General features: G+C 47.1%; 2 protein-coding genes and 1 long non-coding RNA gene across 14 annotated transcripts; 2 read left to right on the top strand and 1 right to left on the bottom strand.

The window, feature by feature from the left end:
* Positions 1 to 2: 2 nt before the first annotated feature.
* On the top strand, positions 3 to 931 carry LOC112069414 (uncharacterized). Of its 8 annotated transcripts, none has more exons than XR_011475335.1 (5): positions 3 to 86; positions 200 to 230; positions 316 to 437; positions 483 to 567; positions 729 to 797. It is a non-coding gene; the product is annotated as an uncharacterized lncRNA (long non-coding RNA). The 8 variants fall into 8 exon arrangements; XR_011475332.1 differs by having other exon boundaries at positions 200 to 241; XR_011475333.1 differs by lacking the exon at positions 3 to 86 and having other exon boundaries at positions 163 to 230; positions 364 to 437.
* On the bottom strand, positions 730 to 7,071 carry trim23 (tripartite motif containing 23). 4 transcript variants are annotated; one of them, XM_024136750.2, is made up of 11 exons: positions 6,839 to 7,071; positions 5,870 to 6,032; positions 5,556 to 5,677; positions 4,064 to 4,342; positions 3,392 to 3,574; positions 2,884 to 3,120; positions 2,532 to 2,666; positions 2,300 to 2,453; positions 2,115 to 2,225; positions 1,308 to 1,432; positions 730 to 1,084 (listed from the first exon to the last, which is right to left on the bottom strand). In XM_024136750.2, the coding sequence occupies exons 1-11, from the start codon at positions 6,932 to 6,934 to the stop codon at positions 905 to 907; spliced, it is 1,785 nt and encodes a 594-aa protein (XP_023992518.1). In that variant the 5' UTR covers positions 6,935 to 7,071; the 3' UTR covers positions 730 to 904. The 4 variants fall into 4 exon arrangements, with proteins under 4 accessions (XP_023992518.1, XP_023992520.1, XP_023992519.1 ...); XM_024136752.2 differs by having other exon boundaries at positions 2,300 to 2,429; positions 6,839 to 7,066; XM_024136751.2 differs by having other exon boundaries at positions 2,884 to 3,099; positions 6,839 to 7,065.
* Positions 7,072 to 7,211: 140 nt separating this feature from the next.
* mzt2b (mitotic spindle organizing protein 2B) lies at positions 7,212 to 12,143 on the top strand. Of its 2 annotated transcripts, XM_024136748.2 has the most exons (5): positions 7,212 to 7,368; positions 7,684 to 7,896; positions 8,331 to 8,488; positions 9,580 to 9,726; positions 11,091 to 12,143. In XM_024136748.2, the coding sequence occupies exons 2-5, from the start codon at positions 7,703 to 7,705 to the stop codon at positions 11,246 to 11,248; spliced, it is 657 nt and encodes a 218-aa protein (XP_023992516.1). In that variant the 5' UTR covers positions 7,212 to 7,368; positions 7,684 to 7,702; the 3' UTR covers positions 11,249 to 12,143. The 2 variants fall into 2 exon arrangements, with proteins under 2 accessions (XP_023992516.1, XP_023992517.1); XM_024136749.2 differs by lacking the exon at positions 9,580 to 9,726 and having other exon boundaries at positions 7,213 to 7,368.
* The last annotated feature ends 9,046 nt before the right edge of the window (positions 12,144 to 21,189 follow it).

The following is a 21,189-nucleotide window of genomic DNA, read 5'->3' as shown; positions in this document are numbered from 1 at the left end:
GAGGAGGTCTAGGCCACGTCTAGCCCCCCTGCAGCATGGGGAGGTCTAGGTCACGTCCAGCCCCCCTGCAGCATGGGGAGGTCTAGGTCACGTCCAGCCCCCCTGCAGCAAGGGGAGGTCTAGGCCACATCCAGCCCCCCTGCAGCAAGGAGGGGGTCTAGGCCACATCCAGCCCCCCTGCAGCAAGGAGGGGGTCTAGGCCACGTCCAGCCCCCCTGCAGCAAGGGGAGGTCTAGGGGAGGTCTAGGCCACATCCAGCCCCCCTGCAGCAAGGTGAGGTCTAGGTCACGTCTAGCCCCCCTGCAGCATGGGGAGGTCTAAGCCACGTCCAGCCCCCCTGCAGCATGGGGAGGTCTAGGGGAGGTCTAGGTCACGTCTAGCCCCCCTGCAGCAAGGGGAGGTCTAGGCCACGTCCAGCCCCCCTGCAGCATGGGGAGGTTAGGGAGGTCTAGGCCAGTCCAGGCCCCCTGCAGCATGGGGAGGTCTAGGGGAGGTCTAGGTCACGTCCAGCCCCCCTGCAGCATGGGGAGGTCTAGGTCACGTCCAGCCCCCCTGCAGCAAGGGGAGGTCTAGGCCAGATCCAGCCCCCTGCAGCAAGGGGAGGTCTGGGGAGGTCTAGGTCAGTCCAGCCTCCCTGCAGCAAGGGGAGGTCTAGGCCACATCCAGCCCCCTGCAGCAAGGAGGGGTCTAGGCACGTCCTGCCCCCTGCAGCAAGGGGGTCTAGGGAGGTCTAGGCCCCATCCAGCAAGGGGAGGTCTAGGCCACATCCAGCCCCCCTGCAGTAAGGGGAGGTCTAGGCCACGTCCAGCCCCCCTGCAGCAAGGGGAGGTCTAGGCCACGTCCAGCCCCCCTGCAGCAAGGGGAGGTCTAGGCCACATCCAGCCCCCCTGCAGCAAGGGGAGGTCTAGGCCACATCCAGTACACCTGCAGCCACCAGCTGTCGGGACAGCCAGTCCAGGCCCTCGTGGAGCCCCATGCCACTGCGGGCATCACATCCCTGGATGTGCCAGCTCCTCCCACAGCACAGCTTGTGGAGACTCAGCAGCTCCGTCATCTCCTCCACCGACACAGCCCCTGGGACATCCTGCAGGTGAGGATAGACGAATCAATGAGCTAATCAGCCAATCAACATTTGAGTCATTTAGCAGACACTCTTATCCAGAGCTACTTACAGGAGCAGTTCGGGTTAAGGGCCTTACTCAGACAGGTTTTCACCTAGTAGGCTCGGACACTAACCCCCTGGGCTAATTAATCAATGTGCGTGTGTATACCTGTTTCTTGGACCAAGGGGTTGTGTGTGTGCGTACCTGTTTGTTGGCGAAGATGAGCAGCAGGGCGTCTCTCAGCTCCTTCTCTGTCAGAAGTTTGGCCAGTTCACTGTGGGCCTCCATCAGCCTATCCCTGTGACAGCTGTCAATCACAAACACCACCGCTGGAGAGTGAAAGGAGACAGAAAAAATAAGTCAGGGCCCTCTTCACTCAAATCATCCTTATAACGTTTTACAATTCTCTTTTCAAAATCAGTACATTTGTCATAGTTATTGATATACGAGTGTACAAAACATTAGGAACACCTGCTCTTTCCATGAGAGACTGACCAGGTGAATCCAGGGGAAAGCTATGATCCCTTATTGATGTCACCTGTTAAATCCACTTCAATCAGTGTAGATAAAGGGGAGGAGACATGTTGAAGGATTTTTAAGCCTTGAGAGAATTGAGACATGGATTGTGTTTGTGTGTGTCATTCAGGGAGTGAATGYGCAAGACAAAAAATGTAAGTGCCTTTGAATGGGGTATGGTAGTACGTGCCAGGCGCTCCGGTTTGTGTCAAGAACTGCAGCGCTGCTGGGTTTTTCACACTCAACAGTTTCCCGTGTGTATCAATTGTCTGTCACCCAAAGGACATCGAAACAACTTGAAACAACMGRGGGAAGCATCGTAGTCAACATGGGCCAGCATCCCTGTGGAACACTTCCGACACCTTGTAGAGTCCATGCCCCGACGAATTGAGGCTGTTCTGAGGGCAACTCAATAGTAGGAAGGTGTTCCTAATGTTTAGTATACAGTACATGTTAGGGAAGCAGGTAATATGAAAGAAAGAGGTAAACAGATACCTTGTGTGTTCAGGTAATAGTGCTTCCAGAGAGGCCGTAGCTTATGTTTCCCACCAACGTCCCAGATGGTGAACTTGAGATTCTTATACTCCACTGTCTCCACATTAAAACCTACAGATGACAAGGAGGAGGAGTGGCTATACAATTCAGGTACATTTTAATGACTGACACTGTTGTGGGTTTACCTATGGTAGGGATGGGCTGCATAAACTCGTCCTGTTTCAGTTTGAAAAGGATGGTGGTTTTCCCAGCACTATCCAATCCCAGGGTCACCACCCGGATCTCCATCTTAGGCCCGATGTGGACCCGGTTGTCCTGGAACAGAGAAAACAATGTAGTCTAAATGAAGTTACTAATTATTTTTCAATGGAGTGTATGACGTTCTGTATTCCTACAGAGTAGAGCAGAGTGCTGTACCTTGGTGAATGTGACGGGGATACCAGCGTCAAGCTGGATGTGGTCGGCCAGCTCAGTGAACTGCTGCTGCTGTTTCTGCAGAGTCTCCAACAGTCTGTTGATCTCCTGCTTGGCCAGGACCACTCTGCAGTCATCCTACAGAGAGAGACAGGGAAGACATCAGTCATGACTTAGGAAAATCACATTTGCAAATGTGATTTTCCTATCTGATTTCAGACCATACAAAAGTCCTTAGGAAGACCTTGGTGGTTCTTATTGAAAATGAGAGCACCATCCAGTGCAAGCAGAGATTGCAATCCTACAGTGTGCTCTAGAGATGTTATGCCCACCAGTGGCCCATTTAGGCTCCTACCTGCTGCAGTGTCTTCTCGCAGTGCAGGCAGGCTGTGGACACCTGGGACAGTAGGATGGTCATGTCTTCCTGCTGTTGCCGGAGCCAAATGAGCCTTTCCCTGACATGTGCATCCACTACACTGAGCGCCATCTCCTCCTGTCTGCACAGCGTCTCGTGGAGGTCGGCGAAGTAGGCCCGTACGCAGGACCGCGCGCTCTCTGCCGTGCCTGGGACCTGGGGAATAGCCACAGACGACTGAGTCCATCAGGAATACACAGATTACACACTGCATCATGAAATATACACTATGATAAACCATAAGCAATGTTATGACTTTTTGGAAGGAAATACAATGATGTTTCCCAGGACTTTGAGATGTAGCTACCGTAATTTTTAAATACAGTAACAGCTTTACAGCGATTATACCTCAATTACATTTGAATAGCCTATCTATCCACTTTGAAATCTAAAGTTCATCTGTTGTTTAGTATGCAAAAAGTTGTTATCCACAGCCAGCTGTTCTTACATGTTCGGTGTGTGCCATGCCGATGCCATCCTCCACTATCCGTTCTCCTCCCTCAATCTGCTGTACGATCCCAACCAGCTTCCTGGAATATTCCGACACCTCCTCTGTGAACGTCCGGATACAGTGGGCCATGTCCAGGATAGACGCACGGATCTGATTGGCTTCTGCCTCCAGAACTGCATGCTACAGGAAGGAAGCAATCAGCAAGGAGAAATTAACACAATCATAGTAGGGCCAGGACAATCCTCATTAGTATCGTGGCAAGGAAACAAAACACGAAGCAGATTCAACTTCTTTATGAAAACAGCCCTAATGTTGAAAACAAACATAATTATGTTGTCATCCAGAGTCACATTTATTTATTTAGCTACAGTATAGAACACAATAGTTTACATCCAGCAGGTTTTTAAAGGACCAAAGAGTTTGGTCTGCTTTGTATTTTCATTTTTGCCATGGACAAAATATTGCGATACTGGGATCGTCYCAGCCCTAAATCACACCAGCTGAACTACCAACCAGTACAACGACAAATTCCTTTAGCTATTCTGATTTGCTTGTTGTCTCTAGTGTTGCTAGGAACGTTGCTTCAGAGATTGACCTGTCAGTCAGTCAATAAATACAGCAACCAGTGAGGCTACTCCCAGCTGACTCGTCCTCCTCCTCCTTCCATACCTTGTGTCCCTGGTGCTTGCCGTACTCTTTGCACACGCAGCACATGAGCGGCCCAGGCTGGCAGAGCTCCTCCTGACAGACGAACTCGATAGCGTGAACCTGGTGCTGCGGGCATAGTGTCTTCTCGTGGGGCTTGTCTGCCAGGGGTACCTGCCGGTGCTTGGCTAGGGTGCGGGTGGAGTGGGTGAGCTGGGAGCAGTCGGCACACAGGTGGGTGGCACACACCGTGCAGTACATAGATGCCGTGTGGCTCTCGTCCTCGTCACAGCGGATTATAGACTGGAGGGGAGGACATACATGTGTTACATTTCATGTGTCGTTGTCATTAAGTAAGTGTCGTTGAGAATTGGATGGATGGATGTGAAAGAACTAGGCAGATCAAAGCCAATTCCCATACAGCTTTTACCTATCCTTTCTGTGTTTTCAGATAATTGGCGATGAAAGATGGGAACCCAGGGTGGGGGTAACTACTGCCTACCTCAAGATGGGAACCCAGGGGTGGGCAGGTAACCACGCTCACCTCAAGATGGGAACCAGGTGGGAGGGTAACCACTGCCTACCTCATGACGGAACCCAGGTGGAAGGTAACTACTGACCTACCTCAAGATGGAACCAGGGTGGGTAACTACTGCCTACATCAAGATGGGAACCAGGGAGGTAACACACTGCTACCTCAAGATGGGAACCAGGTGGGGTAACTACAGCCTACCTCAAGTGGGAACCCAGGTGGGGCGTAACTACTGCCTACATCAAGGATGGGATACCCAGGGTGGGGTAACCACTGCCTACCTCAAGATGGGAAACCCAGGGGAGTAAACTAACTGCCTACCTCAAGATGGGACCCAGGTGGGTGTAAACCACTGCCTACCTCAAGATGTGGAACCCAGGGTGGGGGTAACTACTGCCTACCTAAGATGGGAACCCAGGGTGGCGTAACACCTGCCTACCTCAAGATGGAAACCAGGGTGGGTAAACTGACGAAACCTACTCAAAGATGGGAACCAGGGTGTAACTACTGCCTACCTCAAGATGGGAACCCAGGGTGGGGTAACTTGCCTACCTCAAGATGGGAACCAGGGTGGGTGGTAACTACTGCCTACCTCAAGATGTGGAACCCAGGGTGGGTGTAACTACTGCCTACATCAAGATGGGAACCCAGGGGGGCGTAACTACTGCCTACCTCAAGATGGGAAACCCAGGGTGGCGTAAACCACTGCTACATCAAGATGGGAACCCAGGGTGGTAACCACTGCCTACTCAAGATTGGAACCCAGGGTGGGTAACCACTGCCTACATCAAGATGGGAACCCAGGTGGGTGTAAACTACTCCTACATCAAGAGGAACCCAGGTGGGGTAACCACTGGCCGATCCTCAAAGATGGGAACCCAGGGTGGGGGTAACCACTGCCTACCTCAAGATGGGAACCCAGGGTGGGGGTAACCACTGCCTACCTCAAGATGGGAACCCAGAGTGGGGGTAACTACTGCCTACCTCTCCCATGCCTGTTAGGGCGTCCTCTGCCATGCTCAACTGGCTGGACGCTCCATTTTGCAGCCTCTCCAGAAGCTCCAGCAGGGCAAAGTTCTTCTTCAGACCCCACACACCAGAGTCCCCTGAGAGAGACAGTCAATAAAACGCATTCATTCATCATCAAATCATTCACACATTTCCCAGAGGCGATGGACTAAAAGCTTACAAGTAAACAAGTGAGACGTTAGACTTTATATTGTGATGGATATTACATCACGCTCACTGACACAGGAACACAAAAGGCCTGTACAGAAACTAAACCCTACGGAACTCACCCAGCTCTGTGACCTGTCTGTCAAAGGGGCAGCGGATGGCTCTACCATGCAGGGGGAGCCGGGTCAGACAGTCATGACAGACTGTGTGACCACAGAGCAGCAGCCGGGGGACCTTGTCCCCCTGGAGAGAGAAGACATCTTCACACACCCCACACTCCAACACCTGGGGACAACAACARACATACAGGTCGCGTCAACCACACACATAGGTTGAGTTTACTTAGATGGACCCCTTGTCATTGCATATCAATTCAAACTGTACTTATTTTTGCATGGACTGAGATGGTGTCTGTGTCATGTTTCCCGTAGGCAAATTCATCTGGCTTCTCATGGAACTCATTTGGTTAGTGTAGTGTTGACGAAAAGACACACAGCTAACTACACATGGTGGTTTGTTATTAAAGTGCGTAGTTAGCTAGTGCGACAACACTAGCCTGCCTGCGAAATCGCCATTTCATTGAAGTTGTCATGCAAAACCGCACTTTTATGAAGGTAGTAAATGTTGTTTTGAGGGTGATTCCTGAATCAACTACACCCAGCTAGTGACTTTTCAGATGGCACACAATGTTCTACACAAAGAAGTAGCAAGTTAACAAAATGTTAGACTGGGTATCAGCAGTAGTTAGCTATAGCTAGCGGCTTAGCGCCTTAACGTTAGCATGCTATTCTGCTAATGAGAGGTGGAGTTAGCTGATGCAGTTGCATGGTTGATACAAAAAGCTGTGATCATGGCACTTAACCCAGATGGTGATTCTGTTTGTAATCTTGTGGATTGCATGTCTATTGTCTACGCAGACACACAAACAAATTCAGGCCGATCGTTTGACAATGCGTTTACGGCCCGGCCGCAAAACAGCAGAATTGAGAGTTCCCCCGATCCGAGCGCCCTTGTCGGTAATTTGAGCAAACGACGTATCGCCTTCAAACGCTGTTTATATGCTTATTTAGACGTGCAAGTATTCAACCAACCTTCACCGTGCTGCTTGTGGCCCCCCTGACGTGCCGAACACAGACGTCCATCGTTGCTGCGGTTCCCTGCTTGTTTACACCCACAGCAGCGGCCATCCTAGACCTAGGACTAAACCATTTACACAGTTAGTGTGAATTRGAAAATGCATATGCGGAATATCTGTAGGCCACACAGTTAATTTGACCAAATGGAACTATAAAATGTAACTTTGGTGCTTATTTTGTGTTGGATCGATAAGAATTCGGTTATATATATAAAAATGTAAAGCTACAATGAAACTGGCGACTATCCATGACCCCTTATATGGACATGGAAGAGTCCGGTTCTAAGGTTMTTCGATTTTAACGCCCTCTTGCGGTTTTTCTGCAACACTTACGCACTCACCTTTTTTGTATAACGGTGACGTTGTTATTCCGCGCCTATGTTTTGAACAACACGAATGACAACCGTCAAAGCAAACAGCCTGATCATTCCCCCCTAAATAAGTACCACACTAATTCAATAACGTCTACCCCCACTTAGTGCTGAGGTAAGAAGCTTTTCATTTGCAATAATGTTATCAGAGTTGAGGTATTGGCAAGCGGGCCGTTTAGGGCTAAGTTAGATAGCGACTTTAGCTACGTTTCGTAGCCACATTCACAATTATTGCCAAACAAACATAGATTGCTAGCTAGCTGACGAAGTTGCTAAAATTACATTGAAATGTTGTATGGTACTAGAGACGTGCATACCACCAATGAGTGGGCTCATCAAAAAAATGGTAACAATGGAGCAAATGCATGAATAATTTTTWGTTGTTGATTGAATTGCTAATGAGATCTCCTCCCTCTCTCTTGGCCCCCAGGTGACTGAGGTGACCCGCCATGTCTCACTCTCAGCAGCAGTCCGCCCCCGGGCCCCTCCCCACGGCCCCAGACTCCCCTGCCATGGGCYTGACGGTCAGCGGCAACGTCACCAAGTATGCCATGAAGAAGAAGAAGATCCTCAACGCCGAGGAGAGTGAGCTATTTGAGCTGACGCAGGCCGCAGGCATCGCCATGGACCAGGAGGTCTTCAAGTACGTCTGAGAGGGGGCATCTCAATAGTCTAACTTGGCTTCCTTTCCTCATCAACCCTCTCCTTTTCCTCTGATCTGAACACACAATCCCCTGTCTTTCTGTCTGGCCAACAACATTATTCTGAGCTGGTATTTTTAACCCATCTTATCCTACAGACCTAGACTCTGACTAATGCATTGATCAGGCCAGTACACTCACTGATTTGTGTGTGTGTGTGTGTGTGTGTGTGTGTGTGTGTGTGTGTGTGTGTGTGTGTGTGTGTGTGTGTGTGTGTGTGTGTGTGTGTGTGTGNGTGTGTGTGTGTGTGTGTGTGTGTGTGTGTGTGTGTGTGTGTGTGTGTGTGTGTGTGTGTGTGTGTGTGTGTGTGTGTGTGTGTGAGTGAGTGAGAGCGTGTACACTGTATTCTTAGTTTAATCCTTGTCCTCTCCTGTAGGATCATTGTGGACCTGTTGAAGATGAACGTGGCTCCCCTGGCTGTGTTCCAGACACTGAAGGCCATGTGTGCTGGCCAGAGGATAGCTGAAACCTCCATGGGAGACTCCTCCACCGCCTCCTACCCCAACACCACCACAGCCCCTACAGAACCCAGAGGTCAGTAGGCTCTGGATCAGGTGGTGAGAGCGCTAAAGAGSGGTTGTGGTTTCCTGTTCCGCAACAATACTGCTTTCTCACTGGTAGCCCAGCCAGAGTATATAGCTCATTGTTTCCTCTACATAACAGTACATGTCTCTCGGGTAGGGACAGACAGAGAAGAGTGTTAATGTTTCTATAGCCTCAGAAGTTATGTTAGAAAGCCTTGMGAATTTCCCTTTATGAAGATGATAAAAAAAGGGTGGAATGTGGTGGAGTCAAGATAGAAACTAGTGTTACGTTTTCCAGTTATCCAACCAATTAAATATTTAGCGTGGATGGTGCTCCAAACAGAAGTTGAGTTTCTGAAAAATGTTCAGACTTGCAACCTACATGCATAAGATTCAAAACTAAGGTCGTATAGCTTACTAAAATGTTGTCTGACGAAGTAGGAAAAGCGAGACACAACGAAATACCTCTCCTGAGGGGAAATGTAATGTCTACTCAAAGCCAATCAAATGTGAGTGTTGAATGCCAGCTCTCCCATTGTAATGCAAAAACCAGTACTAAAGTTCTCCAGACTTRCACTAGTTTAGTCAACAAGATTTGGAAGGAGAGCCACAGGAGACTCTACCATACCYTAATGGTACCTGTATGTCTGTCTGTCGGGTAAGGACAGACAGATAATTATTGTTTTTATTATTTAGGTGGAATAGAAAATATAGATCTCTTTCTGTTGCTTTGCTTGCTTTGCAGCSTTCTGCTTAAACCCTTGTATTCTGCTCAGACAAGATATTCCCCCCTTTCACTTCCCCAGCTGAGTCTCTACACCTAATCTTCCAATGTCTCCTATTCCCCTCACTAACTAACACATTGCTGCTATTCTCTTCTCCACTTTGCTCCACTGTGGCCTTGGCCAGCCAGCTGAATAGAAATGAATGGAGAAGAGAATAGGATACATTGGCCTCCAGTCAAACACTAACTTTACAATGTTACCTGTATATTTCAGTTTGCACTCTAACTCCTCTCCAATTCTTCTCTATGTGTGTTTCTGTGTATTTGTGGTGTGTATGCACAAACACTCTGTGTGCGTATCTATCTCGCTGCTGAAGAAGAGGACTCTGTTGTGTCTGGCCCTAAAAGCTTTAAGCCCCCTGCACCTCCCCCCACCTCCTCCTCCACCTCCTCCTCTGCTGGCCCCAGGCCCACCAGGGTCAACTCTAAGATGGTCCACGACACCTCCTCTCCTCACTCTCAAGGTCCCCTTTTCACTCTCTCCTTTTCTTCCCTCTATCCCTCCATCTCTCTCCAGAAACTCTTCAACCTCTGTTTTTTTGCCCGTCTGGCTCCAGTACTTCAATGTCTTCACCTTGTGCACTGAGTTTACTTAGTGTGTAGGGGTTTCACAGTGTGTGTGCGTGTGGACTCAGGTATACTCAGTGTATTAGGTACACCACCCTGTTCATGAAAATGGGTTGCTCCTACWGACAGTGAGTCACGTAGCRGTGGCTTGCTATATAAAGCAGGCAGACAGGCATCGAGGCATTCAGTTACTGTTTGATTGAATGTTAAAATGGCTAAAACGAGTGGCCTCAGCGACTTTGAGCGCGGTATGATTGTCGGTGCCAGGCACGCCGTTTCAAGTATCTCACACACAACAGTCTAGGGTTTACRGAGAATAGTGCAACAAACWAAAAAKATCCAATCAGCAGCAGTCCTGTGGGTAAAAACAGCTTGTTAATGAGAAGTCGAAGGAGAATTGCAAGAATTGTGCGAGTTAACAGGCGGGCCACAAACAGGCAAATAACAGAGCAGCACAGTGGTGTGCAGAARGGTATCTTGGAACGCATCCTTTCATGGATGAGCTATTGCAGCAGACGACCACACTGGGTTCCACTCCTATCAGCTAAAKACAAGAAGTGGCTCCAGTGGGCATGTGATCCCCAACACTAGACAATTGAGGAGTGGAAAAGCATTGCCTGGTCTGACGAATCCTGGCTCCTGTTGCGTCATGCTGATGGCAGAGTCAGGATTTGGCATAAGCAGCATGAGTCCATTGCCCCATCCTGCCTGGTGTCAACGGTACAGGCTGGTGGCAGTGGTATAATGGTGTGGGGAATGTTTTCCTGGCACACGTTAGGTCCCTTGATACCAATTGAGCAACATTTCCATGCCACAAAGAATTCAGACTGTTATGGAGGCAAAGGAGGGTCCGATCCAGTACTAAATAGGTGTACCTAATAAACTGGACTCTGAGTGTATGTGCATTTGTTTGTTAACCTCATCTTGCTGTCTTTGTGTTTTCTCTACTCYTGTAGATTGCAGCCCTATATTTGACAAAACGTTTTTGACTGCATGGTTTTGAATTTGATTCACCTGCTTGAGGGGGAGGCATTTTCCCCATAGGGCGATTTAGGAAGAGTCTAGACTGAATAAAGTGTTCCATCTTCATTGCTGTCAGTCATGCTCTCATAAATGTCTCATTGGTCTTTCATCTGAACATGCTCATCTGCATGTTCTTATTCCAGCCCAAACACAGCCATTTTGCCTTGCATGACAGACACACACACACACACACACACACTGCAAACCATCCCTCTCACCCTTCTCTTTGTTTTTGCAGTGCGTAGTAAAGCGGGTGCTGGCCACGGGGAGAAGAGCAGAGAGGGTTCCAGCCAGAGGGTGCCACGCCAGCCCAGCGCCACCAGGGGGCAGAAGACCAACAAGAGCTCTGGAAGCAGCAGCTCCTCCTCCCAGATCACCCCAACTACCACCAACTAGACCCCACAGGAAGGAGAGATGACTGATGGGGCACCTCACAAGTCTTAAGTTGCTTCCTCTCCTCGTCTTCTTTCCTTCATCTACATTAACGGCTAATGAATCTCCTCTCCTCCTCGGTTGAATTAAGATAAATGAAGATAAATGACAGTTGTTTTAGTGAAGGTATGAACCTAGTCCACCATGTTGCTTCACCTTTCATATGCTTCCACGTCAGATGAGTAGAGGAGGAACCTTGTTTCAAATACAGTATTGAAAGTCAGAATCAGTGTGACCTCTAATGCTTACCTCTTGGTCACCAGTGCTGATTTTCGACCTGCCAAAAAGGCTGGGAGAAGTGCCTCTTTGGGTCCAGAGTCCATTGGGATATGTTAGCGTATAATGGTTGGGTTGAGGATAAGGGTTGACAGAAACAGTTCCTAGTACAGTACCATGYGCTCATACTTTAGATAGGATATAAACCATTCTGTCTTATAAGAGGGGTGCCATCTGAAAATACTGTTTTGTGATTGTTGTTGTTTTTATACCATGAACACACATAGAAGAGTTGTCTAAATTGCTCACCATTACAGCACTTGTGGAACCAAACATTTTCATAACATCTTGTCACAATAAAAAAAGAACACTTTTGGGGACCTCTATACAAGGTGTGTTGGTTGTCTTTGTCTACCATGCTGAAATCCAACACAATACTGGGTCTTTTGTTGTAATTTCCTTTGGCTTAGCGAGAGTTACTAGAGTACAGCCAATTCTGTTGCCTCTCTTGTCCAACACAACAGACTGCTGTTGTATTCTGCCTGATACCCACGAGGATAAAGTGAGTGAAGAGGCAGKAGTTAATGATGCACATGCTTGTCCCAAAATGTTGTCAAAATAAAAATCTAATTTTTACAAGCTACTGCGTGTTCTTTTCTCTGTCCACCATAATGAAACCCAACACAATACAGTCTACTGTGTCATGTGTGTACCTTGGAGATGGTGAGTAAAATGTGGTGGGCTTTGTGATGTTCGGTCTACTGTGATGCTACAGCTGGGAAGAGACAGAACAAAGCACTGCACAGGTCACCTCTCTGGGACAATGCCTCATCGTATAGCATTGGTTCAATTCAATAATTTTATTATTCATACCACTGATATTCTAAAGGTGTCCTCTTCCTTTATCTCTCCCTGTCTGTAAATACTGAARAGATATGTTATATGCACTATATCTATTCAGGTTCATGGTTCTGACATTGTCCAGTGAATCTTGTATACAGGACAAATATTATTACTGTTTGAAATGTGTACTGTTCATCGTCTATTTGACTAGAACCAAAAAATGTGATCATATTACTCCAGTGCTAGCCTCCCTACARTGGCTTCCTGTTAAGGCAAGGGCTGATTTCAAGGTTTTACTGCTAACCTACAAAGCATTACATGGGCTTGCTCCTACCTATCTTTCCGATTTGGTCCTGCCGTACATACCTACACGTACGCTACAGTCACAAGACGCAGGCCTCCTAATTGTCCCTAGAATTTCTAAGCAAACAGCTGGAGGCAGGGCTTTCTCCTATAGAGCTCCATTTTTATGGAATGGTCTGCCTACCCACGTGAGAGACGCAGACTCGGTCTCAACCTTTAAGTCTTTACTTAAGACTCATCTCTTCAGTAGGTCATATGATGAGTGTAGTCTGGCCAGGAGTGTGAAGGTGAACGGAAAGGCTCTGGAGCAACGAACCGCCCTTGCTGTCTCTGCCTGGCCGATTCCCCTCTCTCCACTGGGATTCTCTGCCTCTAACCCTATTACAGGGCTGAGTCATCACTGGCTACTGGTGCTCTTCCATGCCGTCCTAGGAGGACGGCATGAGTGGGTTGAGTCGCTTACGTGGTCTTCCTGTCTGGGTTGGCACCCTCCCTTGGGTTGTGCCGTGGCGGAGATCTTTGTGGTTATACTCTGCCTTGTCTCAGGATGGTAAGTTGGTGGTTGAAGGTAATCCCTCTAGTGTTGTGGGGGCTGTGCTTTGGCAAATGGGGTGGGTTATTTCCTGCCTGTTTGGCCCTGTCTGGGGGTATCATCGGATGGGGCCACAGTGTCTCCTGACCCTCCTGTCTCAGCATCCAGTATTTATGCTGCAGTAGTTTATGTGTCGGGGCCTAGGGTCAGTCTGTTAAATCTGGGTATTTCTCCTGTCTTATCCAGTGTCCTGTGTACATTTAAGGATGCTCTCTCTAATTATCTCTTTCTCTCTTTCTTTCTCTCTCTCGGAGGACCTAAACCCTAGGACCATGCCTCAGGACTACCTGGCATGATGACTCTTGCTGTCCCCAGTCCACCTGGCCGTGCTGCTGCTCCAGTTTCAACTGTTCTACCTGCAGCTATGGAACCCTGACCTGTTCACCGGACGTGCTACCTGTCCCAGACCTGCTGTTTTCAACTCTCTAGAGACAGCAGGAACGGTAGAGATACTCTCAATGATCGGCTATGAAAAGCCAACTGACATTTCCTCCTGAGGTGCTGACTTGGTGCACCCTCGACAACTACTGTGATTATTATTATTTGAACATGCTGGTCATTTATGAACATTTGAACATCTTGGCCATGTTCTGTTATAATCTCCACCCGGCACAGCCAGAAGAGGACTGGCCACCCCTATAGCCTGGTTCCTCTCTAGGTTTCTTCCTAGGTTTTGGCCTTTCTAGGGAGTTTTTCCTAGCCACCGTGCTTCTACACCTGCATTGCTTGCTGTTTGGGGTTTTAAGCTGGGTTTCTGTACAGCACTTTGATATATCAGCTGATGTAAGAAGGGCTATATAAATACATTTGATTTGATTTGATTTGACTCCAATAAAGACTTTTCGCCAGTGCAACATTGTCTGTTCAATGAGTTGGCCTGTAACTTCCGCGACGCTCCCCCGCCCTCCTTTCGGAAAAGCTGACCAGGACTCCATTTTGTTGCTCCCAGCCTACAAACAGAAACTAAAACAACAAGCTCCCTCGCTCAGGTCTGTTCAACGCTGGTCCGACCAATCTGATTCCACGCTTCAAGACTGCTTCGATACGCGGTATGGATATTTGCTGTTGCGTCCAACCAAACTATGACGATATTGTTCGAGTGAGAGTTCATTAGAAAGTGCATTGACGATGTCGTACCCACAGCAACGATTAAAACATTCCCAAACAGAAACCGTGGATTGACGGCAGCATTCGCGTGAAACTGAAAGCGCGAACCACTGCTTTTAACCAGGGCAAGGTGACCGGAAACATGACCGAATACAAAAGTGTAGCTATTCTCTCCGCAAGGCAATCAAACAAGCTAAGTCCCAGTACAGAGACAAAATAGAGTCGCAATTCAACAGCTCAGACACAAGAGGTATGTGGCAGGGTCTACAGTCAATCACGGATTACAAAAAGAAAAACCAGCCCCGTCGCGGACCAGGATGTCTTGCTCCCAGACAGGCTAAATAACTTTTTTGCTCGCTTTGAGGACAATACAGTGCCACTGACACGGCCCGCTACCAAAACCTGCGGGCTCTCCTTCACTGCAGCCGACGTGAGTAAAACATTTAAACGTGTTAACCCTCGCAAGGCTGCAGGCCCAGACGGCATTCCCAACCACGTCCTCAGAGCATGCGCAGACCAGCTGGCTGTGTGTTTACGGACATATTCAATCAATCCTTATCCCAGTCTGCTTTTCCCACATGCTTCAAGAGGGCCACCATTGTTCCTGTTCCCAAGAAAGCTAAGGTAACTGAGCTAAACGACTACCGCCCCGTAGCACTCACTTCCGTCATCATAAAGTGCTTTGAGAGACTAGTCAAGGACCATATCACCTCCACCCTACCGGACACCCTAGACCCACTCCAATTTGCTTACCGACCCAATAGGTCCACGCAATCGCAACCACACTGCACACTGCCCTAACCCATCTGGACAAGAGGAATACCTATGTGAGAATGCTGTTCATCGACTACAGCTCAGCATTTAACACCATAGTACCCTCCAAACTCGTCATCAAGCTCGAGACCTGGGACTAAACACTCCCTCTGCAACTGGATCCTGGACTTTCTGACGTGCCGACCCCCAGGGGTAAGGGTAGGCAACAACACAACACATCTCCACCCCGCTGATCCTCAACACTGGGGCCCACAAGGGTGCGTTCTGAGCCCTCTCCTGTACTCCCTGTTCACCCACGACTGCGTGGCCATGCACGCTCCAACTCAATCATCAAGTTTGCGGATGACACTACAGTGGTAGCTTGATTACCAACAACGACGAGACGGCCTACAGGGAGGAGGTGAGGGCCCTCGAGTGTGGTGTCAGGAAAATAACCTCACACTCAACGTCAACAAATCAAAGGAGATGATTGTGGACTTCAGGAACAGCAGGAGCACCCCCTATCCACATCGACGGGTCAGTAGTGGAGAAGGTGGAAAGTTTTAAGTTCTTTGGTGTACACATCACGGACAAACTGAATTGGTCCACCCATACAGACAGCGTTGTGAAGAAGCGCAGCCAGCGCCTCTTCAACCTCAGAGCTGAAGAAATTCGGCTTGTCACCAAAAGCACTCACAAACTTCTACAGATGCACAATCGAGAGCATCCTGTCGGGCTGTATCACCGCCTGGTACGGCAACTGCTCCGCCCACAACCGTAAGGCTCTCCAGAGGGTAGTGAGGTCTGCACAACGCATCACCGGGGGCAAACTACCTGCCCTCCAGGACACCTACACCACCGATGTCACAGGAAGGCCATAAAGATCATCAAGGACAACAACCACCCAAGCCACTGCCTGTTCACCCCGCTATCATCCAGAAGGCGAGGTCAGTACAGGTGCATCAAAGCAGGGACCGAGAGACTGAAAACAGCTTCTATCTCAAGGCCATCAGACTGTTAAACAGCCACCACTAACATTTAGCGGCCGCTGCCAACATACTGACTCAACTCCAGCCACTTTAATAATGGGAATTGATGGAAATTATGTAAAAATGTACCACTAGCCACTTTAAACAATGCCACTTAATATAATGTTTACATACCCTACATTACTCATCTCATTGTATATGTATATACTGTACTCTATATCATCTACTGCATCTTGCCATCTTATGTAATACATGTATCACTAGCCACTTTAAACTATGCCACTTTATGTTTACATACCCTACATTACTCATCTCATATGTATATACTGTACTCTATACCAGGGGTGTCAAACTCAAATACCCAGTGGGCCAAAATGTAAAACCTGAACAAAGTCGCGGGCCAACATTGAACAAATTAACCTTTTAATATGGACCCAAACAAGTTTTGCTTTAACATTGAATATGGAACAAGCATCGCTTATTACCATACAATATATAATTTAATAGTGGAGACATGCAAAATCGAATTTCAAATGAAAAAAACACATCAATGGCATTCATTTATTAAATAAATAAAATTTAAATAAAAATCGTATGCCTCTTTTCTATTTGCAGCCTTCTGATTTAAATACCAAAATAAACTTTTTTTTTACTTTTTCCACTGGCTAATAATTTTACAAATAAAATGATAATAAATCAATCAACCATTCAAGCCCATGCCTTGTAGCAAGAAAAAGTGCACAAAGAAACGTTAATTATTGCACACTGATCTAATCTTTTTCACGAACTCTCCCTCATTAAAGGGCCGGGCTGATTTTGCGATCTCTGCTGCCACTATATAACTAGCCTTTACAGCAGCCTCACTTGTGATGTGGCTTTTTGAACATATTCTGTTGTGAAACCAAACTTTTCTTTTCATCTCCTCTACTTTCTGGGCTCCTTTGAGTCATGTCCAGGTCCTTGTATTTGTCATGGTGTTCGTTTCATAGTGTCGTTGTACTCCTTATTACAGCCACGTTGACTCCACAAACAAGACAAACAGGTTTGTCTTTTACATATGTAAACAGACATTCTGCCTCCCACTTGTCCAGAAAGCTCCTGTTTTCTGCCTTTTCTTTCGCCATTTTTGGGAAGGGATAGCGCGCTGACAGTTGTAGCGTCTATGTTGCTATGACTAGAGAGGGCGTTTCTGGGTCCTGTCCTGATTGGCGGCGCGAAAACAACAGCAGAGCATTATGGGATTCGTAGTATTAGCGGTGAATGCGCTGTATAATACCGGCGGGCCAGCTCTAGTAGTAATTTGGTATTGTCTCGCGGGCCAAATATAATTACCCCGAGGGCCAAATTTGGCCCGCGGGCCAGAGTTTGACACCCATGCTCTATACCATCTACTGCATCTTGCCTATGCCGTTCTGTACCATCACTCATTCATATATCTTTATGTACATATTCTTTATCCCTTTACACGTGTGTGTATAAGGTAGTAGTTGTGGAATTGTTAGGTTAGATTACTTGTTGGTTATTACTGAATTGTCGGAACTAGAAGCACAAGCATTTCGCTACACTTGCATTAACATCTGCTAACCATGTGTATGTGACAAATAGAATTTGATTTGATTTGATTTGATATGTGGTGACCTTATGGTCTCTCCCTAAACGGCTGGTGTGATGACATTGTCTTCTCTCAGGGACAGACTCAAACATTTACTGAGATATGTCTCTGGTTTCTTTGGCCTATAGGGGGAACTGAAGGCACATGGGGTGTGCCTACCAGCAATCTTACACCCCATCCCGAGTGGCGCAGCGGTCTACAACACAGCATCTCAGTGCTAGAGACATCACTACAGACTCTGGTTTGATACTAGGCTGATTCACAACCGGCCGTGTTTGGAAGTCCCATAGGGCGATGCACAATTGGCCATTGTCATCTGGGTTAGGTTTGGCCGGGTTAGGCATTCATTGTAAATATGAATTTGTTGTTAATTGACTTGCCTAATTAAATAAAGGTTAAAAATATAATCCAAAATGTAAACCCCCCTACATACACACACACCCTAAGCAATATTATGTAGCTCTAGGATGTATTTAATGAGATGAAACATTCAGAACATTGCACATGTTGTGGCCCAATGTGTGGACAACACGATTCCATATTTTACATGACAATTATATTCTACGTTCTGTAGCATTTGCCTTTTATCTGACTTTACAGTGACCATTACTTTGAATCTACATTTTGTCTGAGTATAAGGAAGTAGTGTTTGTTTGTTTACACGTATTTGTGTTTCAGGGACACTTGTGTGCACGTTCGTATAAGAGTGTGTGTGTGTGTGTGTGTGTGTGTGTGTGTGTGTGTGTGTGTGTGTGTGTGTGTGTGTGTGTGTGTGTGTGTGTGGTGTGTTTGTGTGGTGTGGTGGTGGTTGTTGTGTGTGTGTGTGTGTGTGTGTGTGTGTGTAAGACCCCTAGAGTCGATGTTCGCACACCTGCGGAAATCTAATTATCATAATAAAAAATCCCCATAAAAATCTGTTTGTTTAAACTAGAGATAGATATCTGGTGTTAATCCACTGCATACAGCCATAAAACGTAGAGATCAAACAGGGAAATGGTTCCAATCTTTTTTCCACCATACATTTTACCCCATAGAGGATTGAAGAAACATTTAAAATAAGGGCTGTGTTTCGTGTAGGCTTACCCTTTTTTGATAACTGTGTAAATCTCTTTAGGACAAGGTGACTTTTATCAAAATATTCGCATACTAATTAACTGCTAATGTGGCTATCATAAAGAATTACAAATGCTGATCTGGACCAGACTGACGAATTGAGGCAAAAGTAAGAATCTCTGGATTAACTATCTAATGTTAGCTAAATMTAGAAATTAATAAATCAGCTACATTCTGCGAACTGTCTTGTGCAAGTTTTAAATTGCCACAATACCTGTTAGCAAAGGTGCCAGCTAGAGATGACGTGCAGGAGTTTGCAGGGATTTCTATTTTTTCATAATGTCTACTTTGATGCTAATTAGCATTTTCGAATCTGAGAGTAAATAGAGATAAATATATTGATAAAGGTCCCTTTGTCCGAGAGAGATTTACATGGTTATCAAAATGCCATGCCAGACTGAGCCTATACGAAACACAGACTTTATTTGAAGTGTTTCTAAAAAATCCCCTATTCGGGAAAAATTAATTGTGGAAAAACTATTGGAACCATTTCCTTGTTTGACCGCTAGGTTTTATGGGTATTATGGCACCTCCACTGTGGGGCTCTTTGGCATGTCTCAGATTTATGCTACGTACAGAATAATATGAAATGCTCTGAGACCATGTTGCAGCATCTGAAGGTAGCAGGTACCAGTTAAAACGTTTTATTGAAGTAAATATGGAAGTAGTTTAGTGCCCCAAAAAAGTGTTTTTCCATGTATGAATCTGTTATTCAATGTGTTTCTATGGGCTAATAGCAGTAAGGCCAAATTCAATGTTTTATCAAAAACCTAAAATGGGTCTAAAAATTCCAAATCAAATCCCCCCCCACCAGGCTTAGGCTCTTAATGTGTCTTCTTCATAGGGTGAAACGCTTTCCCCGCCCCAGCCAGCAATGACGAGGGGGAGTAGGATAGYGCTACATCCATCAGTATGTGATGAAGGGAGCGGGGTTAGGGCCTGGGAACCAACAAGAGGCTGGTGCAGAGGASGCTTGTGGGAGGAGCTGTAGGAGGAGGGGTTCATTGTAATGGCTGGAATGGAATATTTGGAAAGTTATCAAACACATCAGACAAATGGAAACCACATGTTTGACTCATTTCCATCTATTCCATTCCAGCCATTACAATGAGCCTGTCCTCATGTAGCTCCTCCCACCAGCCTCCACTAGAATGGGGATGGGTGGGATGGAAAGTTGGGGGGGAACAAGCAGGTGATTTATTGCAGTTCCACGAGGGCTCCTCCTCTACTCTGCTCTCTCCCACAACAGAAAGGAAATAAATTACAAAAGAACCAGTGTTCTTTTTTTTGCACAGCGCACATGGTAAACAAGGGATGTTTTGGTGAAAAGAAGTGGAAAATGATTCGAGGTGTTTGTTGGCACGCAGCAGCAGGTCAGTCGCTGAGCCCCCAGCCTGTGTATGTTTTTATACAGCACTGTTTGTGTTGGTGCTCCTATAGAATCAGCTGCTTCCTTCTCTTCTTGCTCCCTCTCTCTCTCTCTCTCTCTCTCTCTCTATCTCTCTCTCTCTTCTCTAGTTCTCTCTTGCTCTCTCATTCGTTCTCTCCCTCACTCTCTCTGAGAGATGGAGTGATACAGGCCTCTGTTCTGGGCGGAGGAGAGGAGAAGCTCAGGGGAGTAAACAGGAGTGAAGGAGGAATAAATAAAGGGGACGGAGGGATGCTGGTAATGACACAGCGGTGGGTGAGGACCACGTCCACCGCTGTGGTGTGTGTGTGCGTGTGTGCAGACTGCGGCTTGCTCCAGACTCCCACAGGGGGGAGGTGTGCGTCTGCGTGTGTGCGGAGCCTGTCTCCTCTCACATTACCCCTTARATTAAAACCAGTCGGGGGGAAAATGACTGCAGACCTAAGCCACCCTGAGTCCACCTGGGCCCACGGAGAGAAGGATGCAGCCGGAGGAGGGGATAAAGGGGTGAAAGAGGGGGAGGAGGATAAGGCTGGTGCCCCACTAGGAGTGGGATGGAATAGCCTCTAGATGCTGATCTAAAGTCAAGTTTGTGGTTTTCCCCYTAATGGTTCAGGATAGGGTAAGCTGATCAAAAGACCTGTACCATAGGGACAAATTCTACCCTGAGCAGGTGGAAGAGAAGTAGGCCCCGTCCATAAACTACCCCCTAGCCTCTACCCCCTAGGCACTAGTGTTGATCTGAAATGATTGGCTAGGTGTTAGTAGTAAAGGAAAAGGTTGAGCTTTTATTATTGCTTGCCCAAATAGCATAGAATCCTCTCCTACCAGTGAGTAAAGGTTGGGTGACTCCATTCCTTATATCAAACAGAGGTTTGAGAAAGCCAGAGCCAATGTAGTGCAAGAGTTTATTTATCAGTACTATTTACACTGAAACAATACCCCCACCCATTTTCCTTCAGTCGCTCG

Source organism: Salvelinus sp. IW2-2015, unplaced genomic scaffold (genome assembly GCF_002910315.2).
Source record: "Salvelinus sp. IW2-2015 unplaced genomic scaffold, ASM291031v2 Un_scaffold1009, whole genome shotgun sequence".
In the NCBI taxonomy this organism is placed as follows: Eukaryota; Metazoa; Chordata; class Actinopteri; order Salmoniformes; family Salmonidae; genus Salvelinus; species Salvelinus sp. IW2-2015.
This window is presented reverse-complemented; position numbering and strand designations above follow the sequence as displayed.